At 51.5% G+C, this 24,527-nt stretch overlaps 1 protein-coding gene across 1 annotated transcript in view; it reads left to right on the forward strand.

The window, feature by feature from the left end:
• Nucleotides 1-24,527, forward strand: part of ST6GALNAC5 (ST6 N-acetylgalactosaminide alpha-2,6-sialyltransferase 5) — a 162,936-nt gene that overhangs the window by 121,160 nt on the left and 17,249 nt on the right. Inside the window, exon 3 of the mRNA XM_072834119.1 lies at nt 22,234-22,643. Coding sequence (XP_072690220.1) covers nt 22,234-22,643 — 410 coding nt within the window. The remainder of the gene's footprint in view (nt 1-22,233; nt 22,644-24,527) is intronic.

Raw genomic sequence — 24,527 nt, forward strand, 5'->3', positions numbered from 1 at the left:
GCAGTGGTGTCATGCCTCTTATGGGATGTCTCAGTAACCACCTGCTCGAGGGTTGACGTAAAGCCACAAGAATCACTTACAACCATTACCTCTCAGGCTTGAGGGTTGACTAGAGGGAGCAAGGCTGGTCTCCCTCAAAGTGACTTCTATGATTCGTATGGTTGCGGTCAGAGAGAGGCTGGGGCTGGAATCTCTACCGCTGTCTCAAGCCCTGAGGGCTGATGCTGGCTGTTGGCGGGGGCCTCACGTGGAGCTGTTGACCAGAGCACCTACCAACAGCCTCTTCCTGTTGCCTGGGCGTCTGTGCTCCAGCGTCACGCATCCCAAGACAGAGCAGAAGGCGTATCACCATTTCTAACCTCGCTCCAGGAGTCTCAGGGTGACACTTTCCAGTACATTCCGTTCAGGGGAGGTGAGGCACTCGGGTCAGGCTGATGAAAGAGAAGCAGAGTGTGCCTCTTGATAGGAGGCGTGTCAGCAAATTCCAGGATATGAAGACCTGCTGGTCAGTGTTTTAAAAAACAAACAAACAAAAAAAACAACTAGTCATACCAGCTTCCCTTTTGAAAAGGTGTCACATTTTTCCTCCATCCTTTGCTCATCCGCTCGCGTCCTGAGGAGTAGCAACTCAGCGACGTCTGCCGGAGTCCAACCACCGGATTCTGGAGGATGTCGCTTTGATCTTTTCCGAGAGATCGTTCAGAAGCTTCTGAAATAAGCAAATGACTCTGAAGCAGGACAGGTAAGACCCCCGCGGGGTAATGACTTCATTACCCTTTGGTGCTGCCGTGCCCGGCGTCAGGCCGCTGCGTGTGCCGGGGGAGGCTCCTCGAGCCTTCTCGAAGCCAAGCATTCGGTGCCATCCATTGTCTGAGAAGCGGCACTGCTCGCATGAGCCTTTGTCCTGGATAACAGCTCCTGTTCATCAATATGATACATTGCACTCTGATTTTCTACTTCTGTCTTTCTTTCTGGATATTCCTTTCTCCTCCCTGATTGCTTTTTCTTCTTAGACCATTACTCTACTTGATAGCGCCAGGTTATCATTGGATCCCATCTCCCTCTCCAATAAGCCTGTGATTGATACTAATCTTCCTCACGGGACACATTTTATAGGATGCACAGTGGAAACCACTCTCTAAATCTTAGCTTTATATGTGCTGACAATTTACGGGGTTGCACCTCACACTCGTCTTGGGAAGCTGAAGGGGAAATTTGAGAACCGTGTAATCAGACCTCCTAATAAGAACAGAAATGCCTTTCATACACAGACATTGTCATGCCATTCAGCAGTCTGTGCTATGCCCCTCTTTGTCTTTTTTTTTTTTTTTTAATTGTTTTTCCTCTAGCCAACAAGATGCACATCTAGTGCTATTTGGGACGTAGTCCAGTTCCTAGAAACTCAGCATGCATCGTTTCTCCCGAGGAGAGTGGTATTTTAATTATGCTAATAAAAGCTTTCACTTGCCATCAATCCCATAAAAGCAGAAAATTAGGGTGGTTGCAAACACCTCACTGAAGAGAAGCCTTGCTACATAACGTAACTGTACCTCTCCGAGGAAAACTGAACTCCTGATTTACAGACACAGCATGTTGCCCTCTCTCCTTGACCCATGCTTGAGCTGAAACTATTTTTGCACACCCCAAAAAAAATGCTCTGTAAAAAGTGTTGATTCCTCATGTGAACTTGGTACCCCTAAAGTGTGCAAGCCAAGGAAGTCAATGTAGTGCAGAATTTGCTTGCAACGGTATTAGGTTCCGTGTGCTCTTCAAATGAACACCTGCATCCAGAAAACGAGAGGTACCTCTGGACTCAGAGCTTAAGCAACCCAAGCTGATTCATGATTCGTTCATTAGTTTACGTGAAACTCAAGGAAGGACGCTTCTGTCTCTGAAACTTCAATATAGTCACCCTACGGACCAGTAGAACTAATCATTATGAAAATTGGGTTTGTTTTCTATTATAACCCAAAACCTCAGACTCGGGGTGTCTGGGTGGCTCAGTCAGTTAAGCGTCCAACTCTTGGTTTTGGCACAGGTCACAATCTCAGGGTCATGGAGTCGAGCCCCACATCAGGGCTCCGTGCTCAGCACAGAGTCTGCTTGATTCTCTCTTCCTCTGCCCCTCCTCCGGCTCACATGCACATGTCTCTCTCTCAAATAAATAAATACATCTAAAAAAAATTCAGACATAATTATACCTAAGGAGAAAATAAAGATATGAAAATGTTGTTCTTCCAAGTAGTTGGATCTCACCGCCAATCTTGTTCTCACATCTGATAACGCCACTCCTCCGGATTGACCCCTTTAGGATGTCTCACAGCCCTTCTGGTTCCTTCCTCCTACATCTGTGCTCTCTCTGAATTAAAATATTTCTGTGCAAATGGAGTGTTATGGGCTGACCTGTGTTCCTCCTTGCTCCAAATCTGCATGTTGAAGTCTTCACCCCCAGGACCTCAGAACGACTATCTGGAAATAGAGCCTTTAAAGAAGTAATTAAGTTAGAATGAGGTCTTCAGAGCGGCCCCTCAATCAATCTGACCCACAGTCTTAGAAGAGGAGATTAGGACTCAGACAACGTAGAACGAGAGACAACCACGTGAGGAAACAGTGAGAAGGAGGCCCTCTGCAAGCCAGGGAGGGAGGCCTCAGAAGAAACCAAACCTGCAGACACTTTGACCTTGGGGCCTCCTGCCTCCAAAATTGTGAGAAAATAAATGACTGCTGTTGAAGCCCTCCAGCCTTTGGTGTCCTGTCATGGCAGTCCTAGCCAACAAACCCATGGAGCTTCTCCTGCATGTAGCGGACACTCATTTTTCCGGGTAACTGACTCAAAGTGCCTTGCACATGTGCAGGTACAGCTCCAGGCAAGGTGGCAGTGGCCCGGGCTCCTGATTTAGAGCTCAGGCCGTGGCAGTCCTTGCTTTCACGGTGCCAAGGATGCACAAAGCTGGGCCATGGTTACAATGATAAGGACGCCGGTTAAATAGGGCAACAACAGAGAAAGCGTCCCCACACGAGCCCGACTCCCCGTGGATCTGTACAGAGATGACAGGGCATTTTATTTTATTTTATTTTATTTTTGAAGATTTTATTTATTTATTCATAGAGACACAGAGAGAGAGAGAGAGAGAGGCAGGGACTCAGGCAGAGGGAGAAGCAGGCCCCATGCAGGGAGCCTGATGCAGGACTCGATCCCGGGCCCCTGGGCCGAAGGCAGGTGCCCAACCGCTGAGCCCCCCGCTGCCCCAACAGGGCATTGTAAAGGCAGGGGAAGGGCACCGGGATGGCTGTGCGCGGCCTCCGTGCAGTCGGGGAAGTGGAAAGCTGCCAAAGTAGGAAGGCGGAGCCGGCGGGTGGCACCCAGGTGGGGGGTTAAGGAAGTTAGGCTCCCACGCCGCGCGGGGAGGGAGATAGGGCCCCTCCCGCGTCGCCCAGCAGACAGGAAATTGTCTTGGCGGCCTTGGGTTCTCGGAGCGTCACAGGGCGCCTGAGCTGTTGGAAGCCGTCGGCACCTGTTCGCCCCGAGGGGCCAAGGCTGCCAGGCCTGGGGGAGGGAGAAGGCCCGGGGGCCCGCGGGCACAGAGGCCCCGCAGAGGCAGGGACCGCGGCCAGGGGCTGTGCTGACACCGCAGCGAGCCCTTCCCAACGGGGGACCACACCGTCTGGCCGGGAGGGCGCCCCGCAAACGCAGGCCTGAGACCCAGGTCAGGCCCAGGGGGGCGGGAGCCTTCAAGGGTGGAATCTGGGGTGTCCCCCCCCCCCCCCCGCCGCCCCGCTGCATGGTGTTGGCGAGTACACAGCCCGGCAGGGAGGCCACGGGACAAGCGTCGGCCACAAGGCAGAGGGGAAGGTTTTTAAAAAACAGAAGTAATTTGGGTCCCTGAGGCGGTGGCATGTGCTGACCCCAACACAGCCCGTGGGCCGAGGGGTCCCAGCCAGGGCAGGAGGTTGAAGGGAGCCAGGGCCCGGATGCAGCCCGCGCCCCCGCACTGCAGGAGCGCACGGCGGCTGGGCTGGGAGCTTGGGAGCGCCCCACGAGCCAGGGCCACATCGCATGCGGACACCCCGACACCGGCCTGGATCAGTTTCCCCAGAAAATACTCTCCTCGCGCCCTGTGCTTTTCTTCCGTAGCATTTATTACCGTCTGTAATTAGGTACTTGTGCAATTATCTGACACCTGTTTCCCCCACTAAACCATATGGTTTATGAGGGCAGAAACGATGGCTATTTCGCCTCCCATTGACTTCGAGATACCTCATGTGGCCCTAACGTGCAGCAGCTGGTGTTCAAGACATACTTGTTGAATGAATGAATGAATGAACGAATGAATGAAGAGTGGGTTGGTGCATGTGAATGCCCCCAAGCCTCACTTCTGCTATGGAACCCTGGGGGGTGCATGGAAGGTCAAGGTCAGGAAGTCGCCTCCTCCGCAGGGTGAGCTGAGAAGCCTGTGCCCTCAGGTGGCCTCAGGGCCTGGGACGACGGGGGCCCCGGTGTGGATCGGGAGAGCGTCTCCCCCTGGAAGGCCGGGGAAGAGCTCAGTGGCTGATTCTGGTGATTTCAGAAAAGACTTTGACATGTGAGAACTCAAAACTCGGCAAAGAGACGAGGAGCCGTGGAGACCGGGCCAGAAGGTAGTTTTGTCCAGAAAGTCCACGATCCCCCCAGTCAGGAGGAGGGGCCCACATGGCTGTTCAGCGGACTGTAAACCTGCCGTCCTGGAGCAAAGACCACCCCAGTCTGCAGAGCACCAGCCCCCCAGCTGCCTGGCGCAGGATTCAGAGCCCCTTCCTATCCTCACGCTCCATCTGCTGCGACACCTTTCATGTCACCGGAGCACTGGCAAGCCATCGCTCAGGCCCCTCTGCCCTTTCTGCTCCTGTACCCTGCCTCTAGTCCCCGGCTCATTGTGGATTCTCTCTGTCCTTGGCATAAACGTCATAGGCATTGAAAATTACTGAAAAAGCCCCATGGATTCCGAAATGTCTCCCTCTCTCTCGTGCACACACACGTGCACGCACACCCAGACACACCACACCCCAAGGATGCTAAAATGCCTGACCGTCCAACACACTCACTCCTTTGCCTGAAGGGATTAAAGAGATTACAACCGAACTTCCTTACATCTGGGCATCATTTACTTGGTGAACCAGCTTTCTCTGAGCACCTGGAATACTTGGGAAAAAATGGGTCGTGGGCCAGATGGATTTTTGACCAGGAAATGTGGCGAAGAGGGTCTGGAACATGACCTCCTTGGGTGGCCAGGAGGCAGACAGCTTGAGGGTGCTGGCTGCATGGTAGGGTGGGAATGGGGGGGGGCGGTTCCTGGAGGTGATGATGCGAGCAAGATAAGTGGTAGGAAAAGCCAAAAGGGAGACCGAGGCCAGCCAGTTCACAGCTGCGTGCACTGCGTCAAGACCACCGGCCGCCCCCTCGTGCCGCCCTCCACTCCAGGCAAGCAGCCTCCCCTCCGACTGCAGAGCCCCTGCTGCCAACACCGTTGGCCCAGAGACCTAACTGGCCTCAGCAGACGGTTAATGGTAAACACGTAAATACAGGTAGAGGGACTCAGTCTTGGATCGTGGAGCTCCCTTCCAGGGGGCGGAGGGCACCTGTTCAGGCCATTTTCAGGAAAGGATATTATCCTCCAAGGTTTTCTGTTAAGAGGCCGGCACTTGTCCAAACTATTTCCAGGAAAGACGATTATCCCCCCCAGATTTTCGGTTAAGAGATGCCATTGCGTAATGGGCAGGAAGGCGGGCTGGAAGATTTTCTTCCCCACATGGCCACTGACTCGCTGTGCGACCTTGGGCACGCTCCCTCGCGTCCTGGAGAGGCTCTTTCTTTCATGTCAATGTCGTGCCACCTTGGACTTGTTTGCTGCGATTTTTGCGGGAGCAAAGCGCCCTGGGAAATGCGATTAAGGAGAGGCTCCAGGCCTCTTAGCCAGAGGAGGGGACTTTCATGCTCAGACCCTGCGAGCTCTTTGGATCAGCCCCTCTCGTCTTAATTTCCACCTTCTTCTCAGCAATCCCGCCGTCTCCGTGTAAGGGCACAGCACGGCAGATTGCATATAAAATTGCTTTCTAAAAGGTGCACACATGCATCCTGGCTGGGCTGGCTGCCTTTATGTAGGGCTGGGACTGCTTTGTCTCAGACGCCTAATTCCGGCCTTGGCACCGGCTTGCAGAGGTGGCATTGGGAGGGCTTGGGAGGGCTGACATTAGTGACTCTCCAGGGTGGGCTCTGTGTGCCCGAGGAGCAGCATGATGTCCAGGGCTCCCCAAAGTCCGCAGAAAGGGCACAGCACAGCAGGTGTCCACCCCTGTGCACATTTTACCTATTTATCCACGTACTGTCTGCCTCCCCAGCTTGTACATAGCCTCCATGAGGGTAAGGCACAGCTGGTTAGCTCGCTCGTGTACCCTTAGCATGTAGGATGGCCCTGCACCATAGTAAACTACCACGAAATCTATTTTGAATGAACGAGTGAATGAATGAGAACGTGTCTGGTACAAGTGCTGTGCTGCAGATCATACTACTCTTGGGAGTCTGACTCTTGCCCCACAGGCGTCCCCTACATTGACCAAGAGCAAGGCAGGCACAGTAGTTTGGGTAATCATTTGTCCACTGAATGTCCCCCCAGGTGATGGAAGGAGCCGAGGAAGGAGTGATGCTGACAGAGTTCCTTCCCCTCCACCCCAAAACAGAAAATAATAAATGTTCATGACCTAAAGGAGAGCAAAAAGGTGCCGGCTCCCACCGCACGGTGGTTGTGGGTCTCTACGGTGCCATAATGTAACTAATCCCAGCAGATCCATTCCCCGGCCTCTCATCATTTACAACAGAAACCAGTGTTCTCTTTTATACTGGAGGTGGGTTGCATTGTGTTCCGTTTCCTCTCTACTTGGGTGTGGCACTTATGGCCTAGCCTCAGAGGACCTGCCTCTGGGGACAGGGGGTGAAGGTCTGCTTCAGTTTCCCTTGGCCTCTTCCAAAGGCCGGAAGCGTATGCTTGAGATGAGCGACCATTTATTGAGCATCTACCGTAGGCTGGACGCAGAGTGAGCTCTGTGGCTAACACAGCATCCCCATGGCATTTGTGGGCCAGCAGGGGGTTCTGACACAGAAACCAAGGTGGTGACAGGGGTGCAGGAAGTCAGGTGAGAGATGGTGGAGACCTGAATGGGGGCGTTCCCAGGAAGAAATGGAGCAAAGTGACAGAGTTGGAAGAACTTGAGGCGAAGGATAACAAGACTTAATGAGTAGAGATTGGTTGAGGTGGGGGAGGAGAGCCGGGGTTAGTGTGACTCCCAAGTTTGGGGCTTGGGCAGCTGGGTGGGGCTGGGACCTTGACCGCTGGAGAGGAAGAATGGGAGGTTGGGGGAGATGGAAGAGTTCCACTTTAGATGGAGGGAGGGTGAGGCTCCTATGTGGCCTCCAGGGGGGAAGGTCCATCGGGAAGGGACCTCATTTAATACCAGCTATCATTTACGGAATGGGAGAGCGCCACTGTTTTAATATTTATAAACACCAGTAATGTTCTAAAGAGACCCCTCCTCCTTGGAAGACTGATTGATAGTCCCGGCGTCCCTCCGAGGTCTTATCTTTGAAACAAACATCACATCAGCCCTGAGTACAACCGAAAATGAGCTGAGCCAGGGCAGTGGGGAGTAGGGCCTCGTCTGGCTGTGTATTTGCCAGCGCCCGTCCTCAGTGACCCCTGCTCTGGCCTCTGCACTCTCAGCTCCGAAGGATAGCTCGTCCTTCCAGCCTCAAATCATTTAGCCCTCCTACGGCCCTTTCACAACAAATCCTGGGCCTCTCGGACACCTCAGGCATGTCCACGAATAAGCACGGAAGGTGAGAGTGTCCGCCTCTGCTCAGCCTGGCCGGCGTGTCTCTCGATGTCTCCTGCCTTCCAAGCTGAAATAAAACTTCCTGGTAAAACAGGTCCCCATGCTCAAGGGGTGTACGTTTTCATGAGCGGTCAGAAAAATGATCAGAGCCTCTGCAGAACTGCAGGATACAGATGGTCCCCCACTTCAGATGGTTCGACTCAATCGTTTTTTGTTTTTTTTTTTTTTTACTTTATAGTGGTGGGAGAGCAATACACAGTCAGTAGAAGCCTTGCTTGGAACTCTGAGTTTTGGTCTTTTCCCAGGCCAGCTGTATGTGGTACGATGCTCCCTGGTGATGCTGGGCGCTGGCGGCTTCCAGTCACCCACATGACCATGAGAACACGCTTACCACCGTTCTGTACCCAGACAACTATCATTTTTCACTGTCCGTACAGCATTCAATAAATGAGATATTCAACACTTCATTATAAAACAGCCTTTGTATGAGCTGATTTTGCCCAACTACAGGCTAATATAAGTGTTCTGAGCACATTTAGCTAGGTTAGACCAAGTTATGGTGTCTGATAGGTTAGGTGTATTACATGCATTTTTTTGGGGAAAAGCATTTTTGGGTTATGGTATTTTCAACTTACAAGGGGTTTATTGGTAGGTAATCCCTTCATAAGTCAAGAAAGATCTGTGTTAAAGAAAAAAAAAATTTATCCTTCTCTGAGTAGAATTCAAGCTGGAGGAAAATATCACAGTCTTCTGAGCAAACCATGAGTAAATGGAAAAAAGAAACCCAATTCTTGCAGCTTTAGAAACTCATACATCCATTCATTCAAGCAACACTTACTAGGCATCTTCTATATTTAAGCCACTTTGTAGGACAGTATGGGACACAACAATGGGAAGTTCCTCTGCCTCCCAGGGAGGTGACACGCGACTGGTCAAGATTGATGAGGAAGGGCAGCCCCGATGGCTCAGCGGTTTAGTGCCACCTTCAGTCCAGGGCCTGATTCTGGAGACCTTGGATCGAGTCCCACGTCGGGCTCCCTGTGTGGAGCCTGCTTCTGCCTCTCTCTGTGTCTCTCATGAATAAATAAATAAAATCTTTATTTAAAAAAAAAGATTGATGAGGAAGTAATTTGCAGTATGAAGTGGGTTCCAGGGGATCCCTGGGTGGCTCAGCGGTTTGGCGCCTGCCTTTGGCCCAGGGCGCGATCCTGGGGTCCTGGGATCAAGTCCCACGTCAGGCTCCCTGCATGGAGCCTGCTTCTCCCTCTGCCTGTGTCTCTGCCTCTCTCTCTCTCTCTGTCTATTATGAATAAATAAATACAATCTTAAAAAAAAAATGAAGTGGGTTCCACTGATGGCAGACAGCAATTGAAGGGCCCTTTGTGGACTACGCACTGAGCCCTCACAGCCTCCTATGGTGGTTTCTATCAGCACCATTATTTTATAGATGAGGAAATTAAGTCACAGGCAAGTTGAGAAATTTGCCAAAGTCAGCAGTTGATAAGAGATGGGATCTGAAGCCAAGCATTTAGAAGGAAGGACACTTTGTGGGTCACATGGCCTTGACGTAGGACTAGGAGTGGTGGGTTAGCTTTCAGTGACTAGGGTCATTCCAGAAGGAAGCTACTCTGTGGGCAAAGACAAAGGCATGGCATGTTTGGATAAATGAATGGTGGTCCCATTTGGGGGGGTTTAGAGTTCTCGAGATGGATCAGTAAAAAATGAGATATGAAGGGTCACTTTTAGAAATGCAGACTTCCCTCTACAGGTGATAGGGGGTTATGGAAGGTCTTTGAGCTGGAGTGATATGATCAGAGCCGTACTTTAAAAAAGAAAATGTGGTTCCTGTACTCTAGCCACTTCGTAAAATAAGTAAACCAAAAAATAAAATAAAATAAAATAAAATAAAATAAAATAATAAAATAAAATAAAATAATCCCTGGCTGTCTGATAGAACAATCCTAGTGATGCTGCCTGCTTTATAAAATGTATAGTTTCTTCATTCCTGCTCATATAGTCAAAAAAAGTGAGAGTTCTGATAGACAATGATGCAAGAGCTTGGTCTCCTTTTAGTCTTTGGCCTTGCCATTTTTGACAGGTGGCTTATAGGTTCCAAGTATATCAGGACATAAGAAAGAGTGAGACCGTGGGGAAGGCACCTGCTTCTCAAGTTCTCCAGTGACCTCTCCTCTGATTTCACTGGGAGGCACGTCCTGTGTCCCCCAACCACCACCAGAGGCGTGGGCACGAGGACCGTGGTCCCTGACGGAGCAGCCACTTCCATCTAAGACTGCCCTAGGGGAAGGAAGCATGACTTCTGTTGGAAAATCTATCACCCTTGAATGGAGAAAGAAAAGTTGATTTCCCCGTCAGCAATAACTTTTCTGAGCAGTCTAGCCCCCCATTTTGAAGCATGGTTGAGGAATGAGTCTTAAGAACAAATGAGGCTTAAAATAAAATAACATAAGCATAGTCCCTTTTAGCACCAAATCATATTTGTCTAAATTATTCTTGAAGGTTCCAAATTGATTTTATACTTTCCTACTTAAGTGAACAGAGCTTAACTTAATTTAAGCTTTTCTTGATGACTTAGGGTCCCCGTTATGAATGTCACTTATTATAATGGACTGTGTTGTATACAGATGGCTTTTGAATGGTGGAAATATTTGTTCCTGCACCGAATGCTTCCAGAATTCTAGGCCATTCTGCTAAATGTTCTCTTTAATCTTTCTGTCCCCTTAAGAAGTTTTACAGTCACTGTGTCATCCAAGTGCCTCTAATGTCTGTTTTCCAATGCTTTCTACAGTCTCCTGCCATTCTTGTTATCTACTAGTTCGCCCCCTCTGTAGATTTTCTTTTTCCTTCTCTTGAGACTCTTCAATCTTCTTTTCTTGGCAAACCTTCCACTTGACTCTATTTAGCCTGTTACGGTGGACAGAGCATGCACACACTTGGCAGTGGGATTGACCCAGGTGCCAATACAGCCTGTGCCTTAGAAACGCTATGACCTTGAGTGATTTAACCTCAAACCTCTATTCCCTCAAATATAGACCACGATGGTAATACATATCTTGCTGGTTTACATTAGAATTAACTGAGATTAATATATTATTATTATTATTATTATTATATTATTATTATTATTATTTCCTTGTAACAATTGGTAGCCATTATTGTTGTTATTCTAGCATTTATGGGACCTGGTTTTTAGTGGCACTGTCATATCAATAGAAGTAAAAACAGTCCACCGGACTCCAAGGATTTGGACTCCAAGAACTGGAATATCGGAGACGTCTCCCCTGAACATACTCCACCGAGTATGACGTCTCATACTGAAGCAATCAGTCAGGGTCCTGAACGTCTCCAAGGAGTTACGGATGTGCTAATATTCTGGAGTGTAATCTGAAAAGAGATCTAACATATATGGATGAAGCCGAAAGAGGAGCATCAAGAAAAGGAGACTGGGTAAACATCTTCCCTGGTTTTGTTTGGTTTCGCTTTGTTTTGACCAAAAAGCCACCTCTCTCAAAAAATAGAGCTGCAAGTCTCTTAAGCTATCAATCGGATCTGCCTTCATCCACTCCCAGATTTCTTGAAAAAGCTGGGATGCCTTTGTCTCTCTTGCCAGGAACAGCGTCCCTGTAGTTTACAGCCCCTCCAAGTGGAGGTCCAGCCAGGGAGCAAAGGCAGTCGTGTACCGGGCAGCATGCCCAAGAGGTTCCATTACACAGAGAGTAGCTACTTAATAACTATGTATTGAGCAAATGAAAAGGGAAAAGAAGAAAAGGTGATTTTTCACTAATACAAAGTAAGTAATTCTGTGGCCCAGAGGATGCACGATGTTTAGCAAATTAAAGCAGGTGGCAAAGTACCTCCCTAGTGTGTACATCACAGCTGATGTCCATCAGTGGTCAGCAAATGAGTATACTGTGCCAACATCAATAATCCTGTTCTTAGCCTCGTGCTTTATTTATTTAACTAATGGCTGCCTTACTGGTAGCGCATCATGATGGTGTTTACTGAGCTTGGCAAAGTTAAAAATTATGATTTTGTTTACTCATGTGTTTCCAGCTGGGGTGCTGAGTTGTTATTCAGGCTGCTGATGACCATTCTTCCACTCTCAGAGCCCCTAAAGTAGGCAGTTCAATAAACAAACCATCAGCTCGAGAACCAAAGTGTCAACACTGACACAATCTGGTTATTTGCTACTTGGCAATAGTCAGTGTCCAAAGCCCCAATAATGACTCGTTTCGAAAACTCCCTTATGCTTAGGTAATAAAGTGGATAGAAGTAAGGTTATAGTGTAATCAGCTTACTTTGTACTACTCAGTCTTCTAGGAGAAGATTAAGTATTTGCACCAAATTAAATATTCAGTTTTGGTTGATTTTTGTCTCTTGGTCTACACTTAGTATACCAAATGGAAATGAAAACCAAAGAGAGGGCCTGGGTGAGGCCGTGGTTCTAGAAGGCTCTTCTCACCTGCATGAACTAACTTAGCTACTTGTACAGCAAATATTTAGTGAGCAGCCACTATGTATTAGGTCCCGGGGATGTTATGGTGACCTAAACCCAACACCGACGTGAACCCAGTTGTTAAGAACCTTGCCATTCTGTGGGCAAAAGCGGCACTGACTTGAAGATTCCAGACGTGGTGAGAATTAGAAAGGGAGAAACAGTGCTAGGCTAGTCTTGGAGTCCAGGGAAGTCTAGTCTTAGAGTCTAGGGAAGGTTCTCTGAGGATGTGAGGCTTTGAACGACTGATGAAGGAGTTACAAAAGTCAGGAGAGAGGAGGCAGGGGAGGGAGACTTTGAATGTTCCGATTATCTCAGTTCAGCCACAAAACCACACTGCGACGTAGGTATTATTGTTCCGCCTCATAACGGAGCCAGCTCGACCTCCAGAGACAGCATGTGCACAGGCCCTAAAGCAAAGCCTAATGAGTAGTGCGTCTTGGAGCTCCAAAGTCAAAGTCAGCGCACCTGGATGTGGAGAGCCACGAGACAATGGGGGTTACAGAAGGGCTGGGTGAGGGTTGAGGGCCTCATAGGCCACTGGACGGACCTCATCCTCAAAGCAACAGGAGGCTAGTCGGGGATTTTAGGATTGAGGGATGCTAGGCACAAGCAGGTCCTAATTAGATACGCATTTTAGAAAGGCCACCCTGGCATATGTGGACGCTGGAAGCGTGTGTGGGGGGCCTGGCGGCGATCCAGTGAAGGCGGTGGGAAGCAAAGTACAGGTGGCTCGGTGAGATCAGAGTGCACAGAGATACTCCAGATTGAGTTTGCACGTTTCGTGAGAGACTGCACATAAGGGGAGGCAGGTAACAGGTTCCTCCGGTCGGCCCTTTTTGTGTCTGTAACAATTTCGCCGTGATCGTCGTACTCGTTACACCTCACCCAGTGTCTCCCGTGCCATTTTACAGATAAGGAAGTTGAGGCTCAGAGTAGGGACGTTACCTACCAGTAAATGACTGAACTGAGATTTGAACCCAGTGCTGGTGTGCTCTTTCCGGTCCACCTCTACAGATTTCATGTTCTGTATGGTTAGATTTTTTTTTTGTTTTTTCTCGTTTGGTCAACTGAAGCCATAGCTTTTTTTCTCCCTCCATTTAATTCAGCTCTACGTGGAACTCCCAAATTCTTAGAATCCCTTTGTTTTTAACCATCCATGATCAGTTACGGGATTTGGACCGTGCTGTGCTTACCCAAAGGCCCTTTCCAATGCAGCAGGGCCCCAAGAAGCTGGTTTTGTGGAATCTGGATTGTCGGGAAGCCTTAAAGATCACCCGACGCTAATAAAAATGGAGCTTTTTGTTGGTTTTAATGAGCCCAGGGGGCCTTTATAGCCACTCTCCTCCTAGAGGAAGGAATTGCCTCTGAGTGCCCTTTGAGGGAAGGCACAGCAGGGGCTTATTTGAAAGGCTGTGAGATGAGCCATCCTATAACAGTCAACCCTTGTCCTGACTCAGGCTCTAGAACCCGGTTTGTGTTTCTGACAAAGCTCCTCCACACCTTTTTTTGGACAGGGAAAAATCATCCACCACGTGCCGAGAGAGTAAGGCAGTCAGGTATGTCCTTAACCATGTCTTGAGTGGCTGCGGTGGGCCATGCACACGTCCCGATCTCGTGTTTTAGTGGCAGGGACAGACAATAGAAAAATTAAAAATGTGACTCATTAGAGACCGTGGTAAGTGCCACACAGGATCGTGCATAAGAGGATCGTGACGAACTTGTAGCTCTACTTCCTCCTCTGATAAAAATGAGGACCATGGTGGAGCCTGCCTTTCAAGGCTGCTCTCGGAGGTAAGTGAGATGATGTATGTGTCGTGTTTAGGACCGTGCCTGGCACTTCAGCCCAATGTTTGGTCCGTGTTATTAGTGGCTAATATCTTTGTTCTGTGGTAAGTGGGGGAGGCCCCTTCCAGTGAAGGCGGTCAGGGAGGGCTTCCTGGAGGAGACGGCTTTCGAGCTGAGCCGTGAGAGATGAGAAGGAGCGGGGCATGTGAAGAACTGGGGACACAAGGACCAGAGACAGAGAAGGAACACCTGATCTCTGCCCCAGCAGCAGAATGGAGGCCGGCCACCTATGGGGCTGAGAATGGCCAGGGAATGGAGCTGAGGGCCACAAAGTGGGCATGGCTCCGACCGGGGAAAGAATCTGGAATTTACTCTTCAAGCGGGGCAGGGGAGTGGCGTGCTCTGTGCATTAAAATTCACAGCCTTGCCGCTGTGTGAGGCGTGAACTGTGAGGGCGAGAACTTCCAGACCCAGAAGCAGCACCAGGGAGTGGGGGTGCCGGTGGGACGGGTGAAGCACGCATAGGGAGCAGCGTATTTATTTCCAGAGCTGCCAGGACCAATGACCACGGCCTGGCTGTCCTGAAACAACTGAGATTTATCCTCCCACGGTTCCTGCAGCTGGAAGTCGTGAGACCAAGGTCTTGGCAGAGCCAGGCTCTTCCTGCAAGCTCCGAGGCAGGATCCCACCTTGCACCTTCCGGCCTCCTCAGTGTCCACCGGCCGGTGCGCGCCTCACCGCCTCTGCCTCCTTCGCCACAGGGTGTTCTCCTGTGTGTCCCTGCGGCTCTGAGTTTCTTCTTACGAGGACGCCAGGACTGCCCTCAGCTGACGTGACTTGCTCTTGACTTACATCTTAATCATGTTGGCAGAAATGCTTTGTCCAAGTAAGGTCAGGCCCACAGGTAGGCCTTCAGCAGAGCTTTGCGTGTGCGTGGAGCGGGGCTGTTTAATGAGCACAGCGCCACCCACAACAGATCTCTGAGTCTGGCCACCCCTCTGAGGCTCTGCGCTGGCTGGAGAGAACCGCCATGGCCCGCCTTCCGGGGCAGGGGCAGCCTCCAGCCTTGCACATGCATTTTCCCTGGTTTGCATGCTAGGAAGCTATTCCTGGTTGCTTACTCCAAAGGAGCAGGCAGGTGGTGCAGAGGCAGGGAGCCCTGCTGAGGGCAGCCTGTCACATAAAGAATGATCATTCTTACTCCTCTGTCTCCACAAAACCATTTCCATTTGTAGGTTCCGTCTTTAGGGCACTGCTAACTCATGATTCCTTTCCAGTGAGTCCCCAGTGTCTTTGAACAGTCTACAGATACAGGTAGATTTTTCTTAGATTTTTTTTTAGGAGTGAAGAGACCTGGGGTTCATCCCAGGGGCTTCTTTTAGGGCGTGACCTTGAGCAAATCACAGAACCTCCTGTCTTTCAGTTTCTTCCCCTGTAAAATGAGGATCCTGGCTTGGTCTGGGGGTTCTCAACCTCAAGGATGCATCAGAAGTCACCTGGAGGGCGTGTTAAAACACAGATTGTTGGGGCCCACCTCGGAGCATCTGATTCAGTAGGTCTAGGATGGGGTCTGAGAATTTGCATTTCTAGAAAGTTCCGAGCCTCTGTGGTCCACTGCCAGTCTGGGAACCACACCTTGAAAAGTGTTAGCCTGAGCTCTCTCTGAGGTTTCTGCGACTATGCAGGGAGAAGTAAGTGGTGGGTTTGGGATATGTGGACGAGGCTGGACCCAGTAGGGCAACAAGAGTCATAATAGGTGGGGAGAAAGGTATCGAGCGTGAGCTTTGGATTTTGTCTTGGGAAACCGGATGGAAGGTACGCCTTTAACTGGGATGGCAAGCCTTCCCTCTGAGATTGGCGTTGCTGTAATAACACTCCAGAGACTTGGAAAAACTAAGCCATTTTGCCCCAAATCATCCACCTAAGGAGAGGAAGAAGCAGGTTCCAGCTGGTGACTCCAAAGGCCTTCATGTGACTCCGCTCAGTACCGCCCCTGCCCGCCGAGCCCTCATCCTAAGGCAGCCGGGAGATGGAAATCCTGAGAATTGGCGTTGGGGGAGAATAGAGGACTTCTCCACAGGGAAGGCTGGTGGGTGGGCTTGTCACCGAGAGACAGGAGCAGCTTGAAAGAGTAACATTTTTCTAGGGAATCACATTAAATAATCAGAGTGGCTTATACCCATGTCAGGCTGAACTGAGATTGACAGCTAATAAAAGCCCAGTAATTACAGGAAAACATCAGATTGAAAGGTGCAGAGATTCTTGAACCACCTGAAGCCATTTAATATATCTTCTGTTTGCTCCAGACCAACAAGCAGCTCCCAGAGCAAGACTGGTCTCATTACCGAGCTAATGGACATTATGCTCTGAGGTACCTTTCCCTCTGCCAAATAAATCAGAATTTTAAAAAGTGAAGCCCGAGATTGCCATGCTGCAAATGTTTGCAAGGACATCACTGAGCGTTTTCGGTGTCAGGTTTAATTTGACTTGGCCTGGTCTATTCTCTTAAGAAAGGCTCTGGAGGCATCCGCGGGGTCACGGGGACAACTCCTTCTGCTCTTGCTCTCCGGGCTGTGGCAGGAATCCGACCTCGATTCCCCGAGCGGGCCTTCTCAAGCAAGGGCTGCTCCTGTCGCCTGAGCCCAGAGGAGTAGGTTGGGATGCAAGTCGTCATGCTCCCCTGCTCTCTGCTCTGGGGAGGGGAGGGGGAAAGGGGAGACGCATTCACACCTGAATTATTATAAAACGTCCCCGAGCCCCTACGAAGGTGCAGACACCGCCCTAGGTACTGGGATGATGACGGACGCTCATACGTGAGCAAAGAACAGAAGTGATGGCAAAAATAGAGCGGCCGGTGCTGGGTGCACCCTGGGGAGGGCCAGCCGCCACCCCCCCACCCCCCGGCTCCTGGACGCCACGCGGCCGGGGCCTCAGGAGGCTGCAGCTCTGAGCACGGGGGCCTCGTGCACTGGAGGTTTTCCTGGGCATGTTTTTACTTCACAGCAGCTCTAATGACCTTGGCTTCAAGCTCTTACTGGGGATTAATAACTGGCTGGGCTTAATGGCCCTCACTGTGTCCTGGGCCATTTTCCTAGCGAGCCATTCATTCCAAGTGGCGTCCTGGGCTCTGGCCGCGATGGCTCCCTGGACGGAGAGGCTGTCCGGAGGCAAAGGGCCGCAGCCTGCTTCTCAGCAGACAGAGGCTTCCACATTACACCCCCCCTTTGTCTCTCGGTGCCATCGGTGCAGAGGGCTGAGGCCTTCGGGCAGGTGATTGGTGAGGGCACCACGTGATGTCTTCTCTGCATGCGCCAGGAGGCCGGCCTGCTCAGGAACAGACAAGGCAGGTGGTTGGGTGTCATGCACTCCGTTGCCCATCCATCCCTCCATCCATCCATCCATGTGTCCATCCATGCATCCATCCATGCAGTGTTGACTGAGTGCCTCTTACGGGCCAGGAAGCAAGAGAGGTTACCAAGATTGGAGTCACCTAATGTGGGTGCCAAAAGGATGGACCACCTCGCCAAATGGGGCTTTGAGGAAAAGGTCCCCCCAGAATCAGGGAGACTGAGCCCTGTGAGGAGGAAGGCAGAGAGAAGGCCTTGCTAGCCAGTGAGTTCCCTGGGGGTCGCCTCCGCTCTTAGGCCCTCCATGGAGTTTGACCCCCCCCTCCCCTGGGCCCCTAGCAGGGCCATGAGTTCCCTTCCCGTCTCAGTCTCAGCTCGGTGCGGTGGTTCATCAACCCAGCATCCGAGTGCTCCGGGGAACGTGGGAAGGCTGCCTCAGGAGTCCTAACCCACCGAGGGGTGCCCCTTTCCCCCCATGTCATTGCGACCCTGAGGACTGCAGGCCCGAGGTGCGGAGGAGCGTGGCTGTCTCCAAGGGCCGCCACGCATCCTGAGAAACAGGGTCACGGGGTTTGCGTGATTTCCAGTCCTGCCTCCCAAGACATCGCCAGCCCTTGCCAACGCAGAGAAACAGACGTGGCTTCCTCCCTTGGAAGCGGTTCAGCCCTGGGCACGCTCCGCCGCTGCGGGAAGTGCGACAGTCTGTTTAGAGCAGCTCTTGTGGGTTCCCCGGCACCACTTCCCCAGACACGCGAGGCCTAATTCAGACTTGAAGCTTTTTCGCGCTGTTGGGTGCATCTGCACAACTCGGGGAGGGCGGGGCGGTGTGGCCGAGGCAGAAGGGCAGGGATCCTGAGGGAGGGCCTCCTGGACGGGGCGGCCGCGGACTGGGGGGGGCCCGGCAGTCACAGCTCGGAGTGGCGCAGCGCGGGCCTTGGCCTCGGCCTTGGCCTTCCCTGGAAGGGTCTTTCGCTGACCTCGTGGCGCCGAGGAGAGAGACGCGAGGCACTGGGATTTCCACGGGGGACACAGGGCTCACCTGTCCACCAGCCTGTGCTCTGAGAATCGCCGCGGAACCGTTACTTATGGGGGAGGGAGATGCGGGGACTCTTCTTCCGAGGGCTCGCCCCAGTCAAGGTCAGCACAGAGTCTTGCAATGATCAGTCACGCTGGAAGAATTCAAGAGGATCGTTCTAGGTGAGTCTGATGAGAAAAAGCAGATTCCAACGGCCTTAGGGTCCAGCGGAATGAGATCCTACGACGTGACATTATGAAACCAGGGTACTGAGTCACACGGTTCCTCCCGCGTGTGTTGAGGGCTCAGGGAGTGTCTTTGAATGTCACGGGGCCACCGGGATCCGGTTGATCTCCTCTTTGCTGTCTGGGCCTGACTTACAAAGGTCACACCCCGGGTCTCCTGACTCCCTCACGGAGTAACGTGCTATTTGCAGACACTCCCCGTCTGTCTTGCAGGACTTTGCTCCTGGGCTTCCCCACGAGTAGAGGTTGCCCAGGAGGCGGGACGTTCCCTGCGATACCCAGGTGACCCCTAAGGACCCTGAGAGGCCGGGCCAGCCCCGCCACCCACCGCTCTGCCCTCAGCCCTCCCTGGGCCTTGGCAGCCCAGCTCCCGCCTCCGCGTCCTGGCGCAGGCCGGGCCCAGGCTCCGCCTCTCGGGTCCAGCCGAGGGGACTGTGGCCATCGCCACCGAATCCAGGGAACGCTTTCCAAGTCTGGTTTCGCTTGTCCTCTCGTGCCTCGTGACCCCATCGGCCACTGCCTCCTTTTCTGTTATCTCACCTGTTGGTTTCCCTCGCGCCACACCGAACCTTCCGGGCTGTCCTCCCGTCTCTCTGGCCCCTCCAGACGGGCTCCCCTGTCCCCTCACCTTTGCTCCCATGACCCGCACCCGTCCCCTGCCTAATTGTGTCATAGCACTTACTCCACGGTCCTGGGATTGCTTCTCTGGGGGCACCGTCACCGTGGCTTGTGTGCGCCCTTGCGAGGAAGGACATCTCCATCAGCACGTTCAGTGCCTAAGACATGAGGGGAACCCCGTGGTTGAACAGATTTGTTTCATTTTCCCTCTTCATCCTTTCTGTGTGGGATGTGCAGGTAAAAATACGAAAAAAGGAAAATTAAGGATTTGCTCCATCCTTCGGACCCATGAAATGGCCCACCCCCACCCCCAGCAGTTCATTCAGGGGATTCAGAAAGACTTCCAGTCCAGGTTCCAGCAGTTCCCCAAGGGGACTAGTGGCCACTTCCTACACATCTGTCACGGGGCTATTCCTCAAAAGGAAGCTTTGGTCTTGAGCGCGTTTTACTCTTGTTAACTGAAGGCTCCAGATGGATGGGTCTGTTGTCAACAGGGCTCCAAAGGAATGGAGATATGGATACAAGACTTGAACACCGATAAAAAATAAATTTATTAAAAAAAAAAAAAACAAGACTTTTGTCACTTCACTGCATCCAGTCAGCTCAATGCCCTAAAAGCAACAGCAACAGCACTGGTTAAGAAATAGCGTCACTCGGGATGCCCGGGTGGCTCAGCGGTTGAGCATCTGCCTTCGGCCCATGATGTGATCCTGGAGATCCGGGATCGAGTCCCACGTAGGGCTCCCTGCATGGATCCTGCTTCTCCCTCTGCCTGTGCCTGTGCCTCTCTGTGTGTGTCTGTCATGAATAAATAAATAGAATCTTTAATAGCATCACTGAGCAGGGTTGAGAGAGGAAAGGAAGAAGGCCATGAGTTAAGACGCCAACTCATGGCACTTGTTCTGTTTATTCTATGTGGTTCCATGAGGGTTAATCCCATGGGCCCTGCGGTCTGATTTCCAGGGCTTGGATTCCAGCTCTACCACTTCCTAACTGTAGGGCCTTGAGCAAGTTCCCTGCTCTTCTATCCCTCAATATCCTCATTAGTAAAATCGGGGTGATAGCGTAGTATCGTCCTTACAGGGTTCTTTGAAGATTTAATGCAGTTGTACAAAAAGCTCGGAACAGCGCCTGGAGGCTTCTCATCACCAAAACTGGCCCCTCTTAACAGCCCCCTTACTAACACTTCCACGCGGTCCCCCTCCCCGTCCTGTCGCACTCTACTGCACGTCCTTACTGAGCCACCGTCCCTCGCTAGAGCGTAACCTGGGAAGGGCTCCGTGTTTTCATCCCATTGGCCATCTTGCTGCCCATCATAGAGCCTGTCACCTAAGAGCAACTGGGGGTCACGTGAATGATGAGAATTTGCAATGATTGAATCCCCATTTCGTAAGCTTATATGTCAACGATCAACCTGAAGTACTGCGTCCTGACGTCGTGAGGGCCTGCAACCACTTCACCCCGACAGGTGACCCCAGTCGTCATTCCCGAATGACCACCGTGCGGCTCCTATGGCGAGGACTGGGCTCAAGGCCCCTCGATTGCTGGTTTTGCAGGTCAAATATTGGCAATTTCAAATGGCCCGGTCTACGACTGTATTTTAACCCTACCGAGGTCGGACGGGGCATTGACTCTCCTCATCCGGAGATGAGAAACCTGGGGTTCGAGCGGGGCAGTGGCTTGCCGAAGCCCCACAGCTAGCAGGGAGCGGAGGCAAGGCTGGACCTGTCCTGTCGGCCCCAGAGCCGGTGCCCTCGGCCACTGTGCAGTGAGGGAGGTGGCTGTCCCCAGGTGCCCTGGTCTGGTTCCGGGGGCAGAGCTCTGGCTCAGGAAGCTCAGAGTAACTAGAAGCACGAAACTGGCTCTAGCTCCTGACACCACCCCAGGCAGCCTGGGGACAGGGAGGAAGGGCAGGGGCTCGGGGCAGACCTCCCGTGCAACTTTCCTTCAGCCCATTTCAGACCATTCTTGATCGTCATTTTCTTGTGCACTTGCCGGCGTTGGCCTCAGGCCCTAATTACACCATCTTCAAACAGCAACTCGGAGATCTTTCTCGCTCAACATGGACTGGGAATGTTTAATTTGTGGGAACATTCAGAAAGCAAAGCATCGGTTCAAGGTGCCGAGATGCGCACTGTCACCGTGGCTGTCCCCGGTGGGCCCCACCCAGCCAGGGCTTCCACGGGGCCTGCGTTTGCTGGCTGGAGTCTGCAGCTCTGAGCTTGAGGCTTGCCTTTTTTTTTTTTTTTTTTTTTTACACATTGTTTTTGAAGATGGACCAAGTCAGGCTCCCCCCATTTTCCTCTTAGAATGGGAGCAACTCTCCTAGTTGTCATTTCAAAATTACAGCATCCGAGGGATTACGATTTGCATGTCTTTCCCCGTGTGATTCTTAGACGATGTTTATTTAGGATAAACATATTTGTACAGCATCCGAGAATATTGATACTCGCTTAACTTTCAATACGGTGAGTTAAGAGCTTCCAAGCTAGTGTCACAGCGAATTGTCGCACAGGCTTTACTTCATGTGGGGTCACTTTGGATTCAGAAAGACCTGGGTTTGGAGCCTGACTTCATTACTTGCTGGCTCTGCGTCCTTGGGCCGATTTCTCCGCATCTGCAGGCCTGAGAACTCCCACCTGTAGATTGGCGGTGACAGCAAGCTTGCGGGTTGACGTGGGGATTTGGTTTCTCGATATCAGTAAAGCCCAGAGCCCAGTGTTTGACAGGTCAACACAAGCCCTCTGTCCCTCTTGTCATGTGCTCCTTGTCCCCAGTTTGGGAGAGAATTGGTGCCAAGCGAGGGCGGTCTGCTGACGGTGTCCTTCTCCCTCTGCCTTCTAGCCCCTGAAAATGCACTGCAGGGACTGTGCCCTGGTGACCAGCTCGGGGCACCTGCTGCGCAGCCGGCAAGGCCCCCAGATAGACCAGACCGAGTGCGTCATCCGCATGAATGACGCCCCGACCCGTGGCTACGGGCGCGACGTGGGCAACCGCACCAGCCTGCGGGTCATCGCGCATTCCAGCATCCAGAGGATCCTCCGCAACCGCCACGACCTGCTCAACGTGAGCCAGGGCACCGTGTTCATCTTCTGGGGCCCCAGCAGCTACATGCGGCGCGACGGCAAGGGCCAGGTCTACAACAACCTGCAGCTCCTGAGCCAGGTGCTGCCCCGGCTGAAGGCCTTTATGACCACACGCCACAAGATGCTGCACTTCGACGAGCTCTTCAAGCAGGAGACGGGAAAAGACAGGTAAAGGGCCGGGCGGAGGGAGGGGGTTGTAGGGCCCCCTGGGGAGGGCGAGGACCCAGCGCTGCTGGCCGGTTCCCTGCAGGCAAAGCTTTTGCTGGGGCTTTCTGTTGGGCCCCCCTGCTCGGGCCACTGATAGAGCTCATCTGGAGGGTCCCGGCCACCCGGCTGCTCAATTTATAAGACGACATGAATGGAGCACTGAGACACTGTCTGGATCATTCAAGGCCAAGTCCCTATTTTGGAGGAGCAGGCTAGGCAGCTGCTGGCTTCCCCTGGTAGTAAGTGCAAGATAATCGCTTTATTGCACTTCCTTGTACTGTGTGAACACGAACCAAAAGGAGGGGACGGATTTATTTTTCCCTTTCGAAGCAACCATCTCTCCAGTGCACTGATGTTTACTGAGTAGCTACCCTTCCACTGGACCAGGCACTGGGGATATAGTCGAAAACAAGACAGATCTAGGCTCTGCCCTCCTGAGATATAAAGTGCTACCAGGTGGGCAGTCACCAGGTAGTGGCCCACGTGCTAAAGGTCATGCAAGGGAAAGGAAATGGTGCCGTGACATGTAGAACAGAGGGATCCGCCGTAGTCTAGGGCTGTTTTCCCAACTATCAGGCATAGCGCGGTAATGGCACATGACACCAATGTAATGAATCACTGTAAGATTTTTTTTTTTCCCGTAGTGGAATAGAATGGGATGAAATGGAATGGAATAGAACAGACAATATCAGCGTTCATCACCCATAATAAGTAGGGCAAACCATTGTTAAATGAAGTAACTGTTTGCACCTATAAAGATACACATCTAGGGGTTTTGGGAAATAAGAAGATGTTCTGGAATTAGGTAGTAGTGATGATTGCACAACCCTGTGAATATACAGACACTGAATTACACACTTTAATTTTTTTAAAGATTTTCTTTCATTTATTTATTTATTTATTTATTTATTTATTTATTTATTCATTCATTCATTCATTCATTCTTTATTTGAGAGCGAGAAAGAGCACATGTGTGCATGACCAGGGGAGGGACAGGGAGGAGGGAAAGGGAGAGAATCTCAAGGAGACTCCTCGCTGAGTGTGGAGCCCGACACAGGGGTTCATCCTCAGGCCCATGAGATCATGACTTGAGCTGAAACCAAGAGTTGGTCGCTCAACCGACTGAGCCACCCAGGTACTCCTATTTATTTTTTTAAGCTTTATTTATTTAAGTAATCTCTACGCCCCACGTGGGGCTCGAACTTACTACCTCCAGATCAAGAGTGTCACGCTCTCCCAACTTAGCTAGCCAGGTGCCCCTGAATTACACACCTTAAAAAATAAAGTGAAATGAAGACCATACATGCACACACACACACACACACACACACACACACATATGCTCAATCATGAGGTAAAATGTATTTCTCATTATATATCAAAATATTTTGAAAAGCACTGGTCTAGGAGATGGGGGCATGAGGAAAGGGCTTTCTCAAAAGGATGTAGTTAGGCTGAGATCAGGACCAATAAGTATTTATCCAGGTAAACAAGGAGCTGGAAGGGGAGAGAAGCCTCCTTATGGGCACAAGGGCTTGAGGTGAGAGAACATGCAGGGGGTTGGAGAAAAATCTTGTGTGGCTACAGCTGGGAGGGCTGCAAGGAAGGGCCCTTGACGAGGCCAAGATGAAGGGACATGAGCTGGCCCGATCTAGGTGAAAAAGAAAGAACAGCTAGGTATCCCAAGGGGTAGTGCAGTGTAGTCCAAATACACAGCCCAAGGCTGGAATTCTGACTCTATCCTTCACTAGTTGTGTGGCCTTGGACCAGTTATCCAACCTTGCAGGGACCTGACATGTGAAAAGGGCATAATGACCAGCGAGGCTCATAGGACTGGTCTGATGA

This window comes from Canis lupus, chromosome 8 (assembly GCF_048164855.1).
Source record: "Canis lupus baileyi chromosome 8, mCanLup2.hap1, whole genome shotgun sequence".
Taxonomy (NCBI): Eukaryota; Metazoa; Chordata; class Mammalia; order Carnivora; family Canidae; genus Canis; species Canis lupus.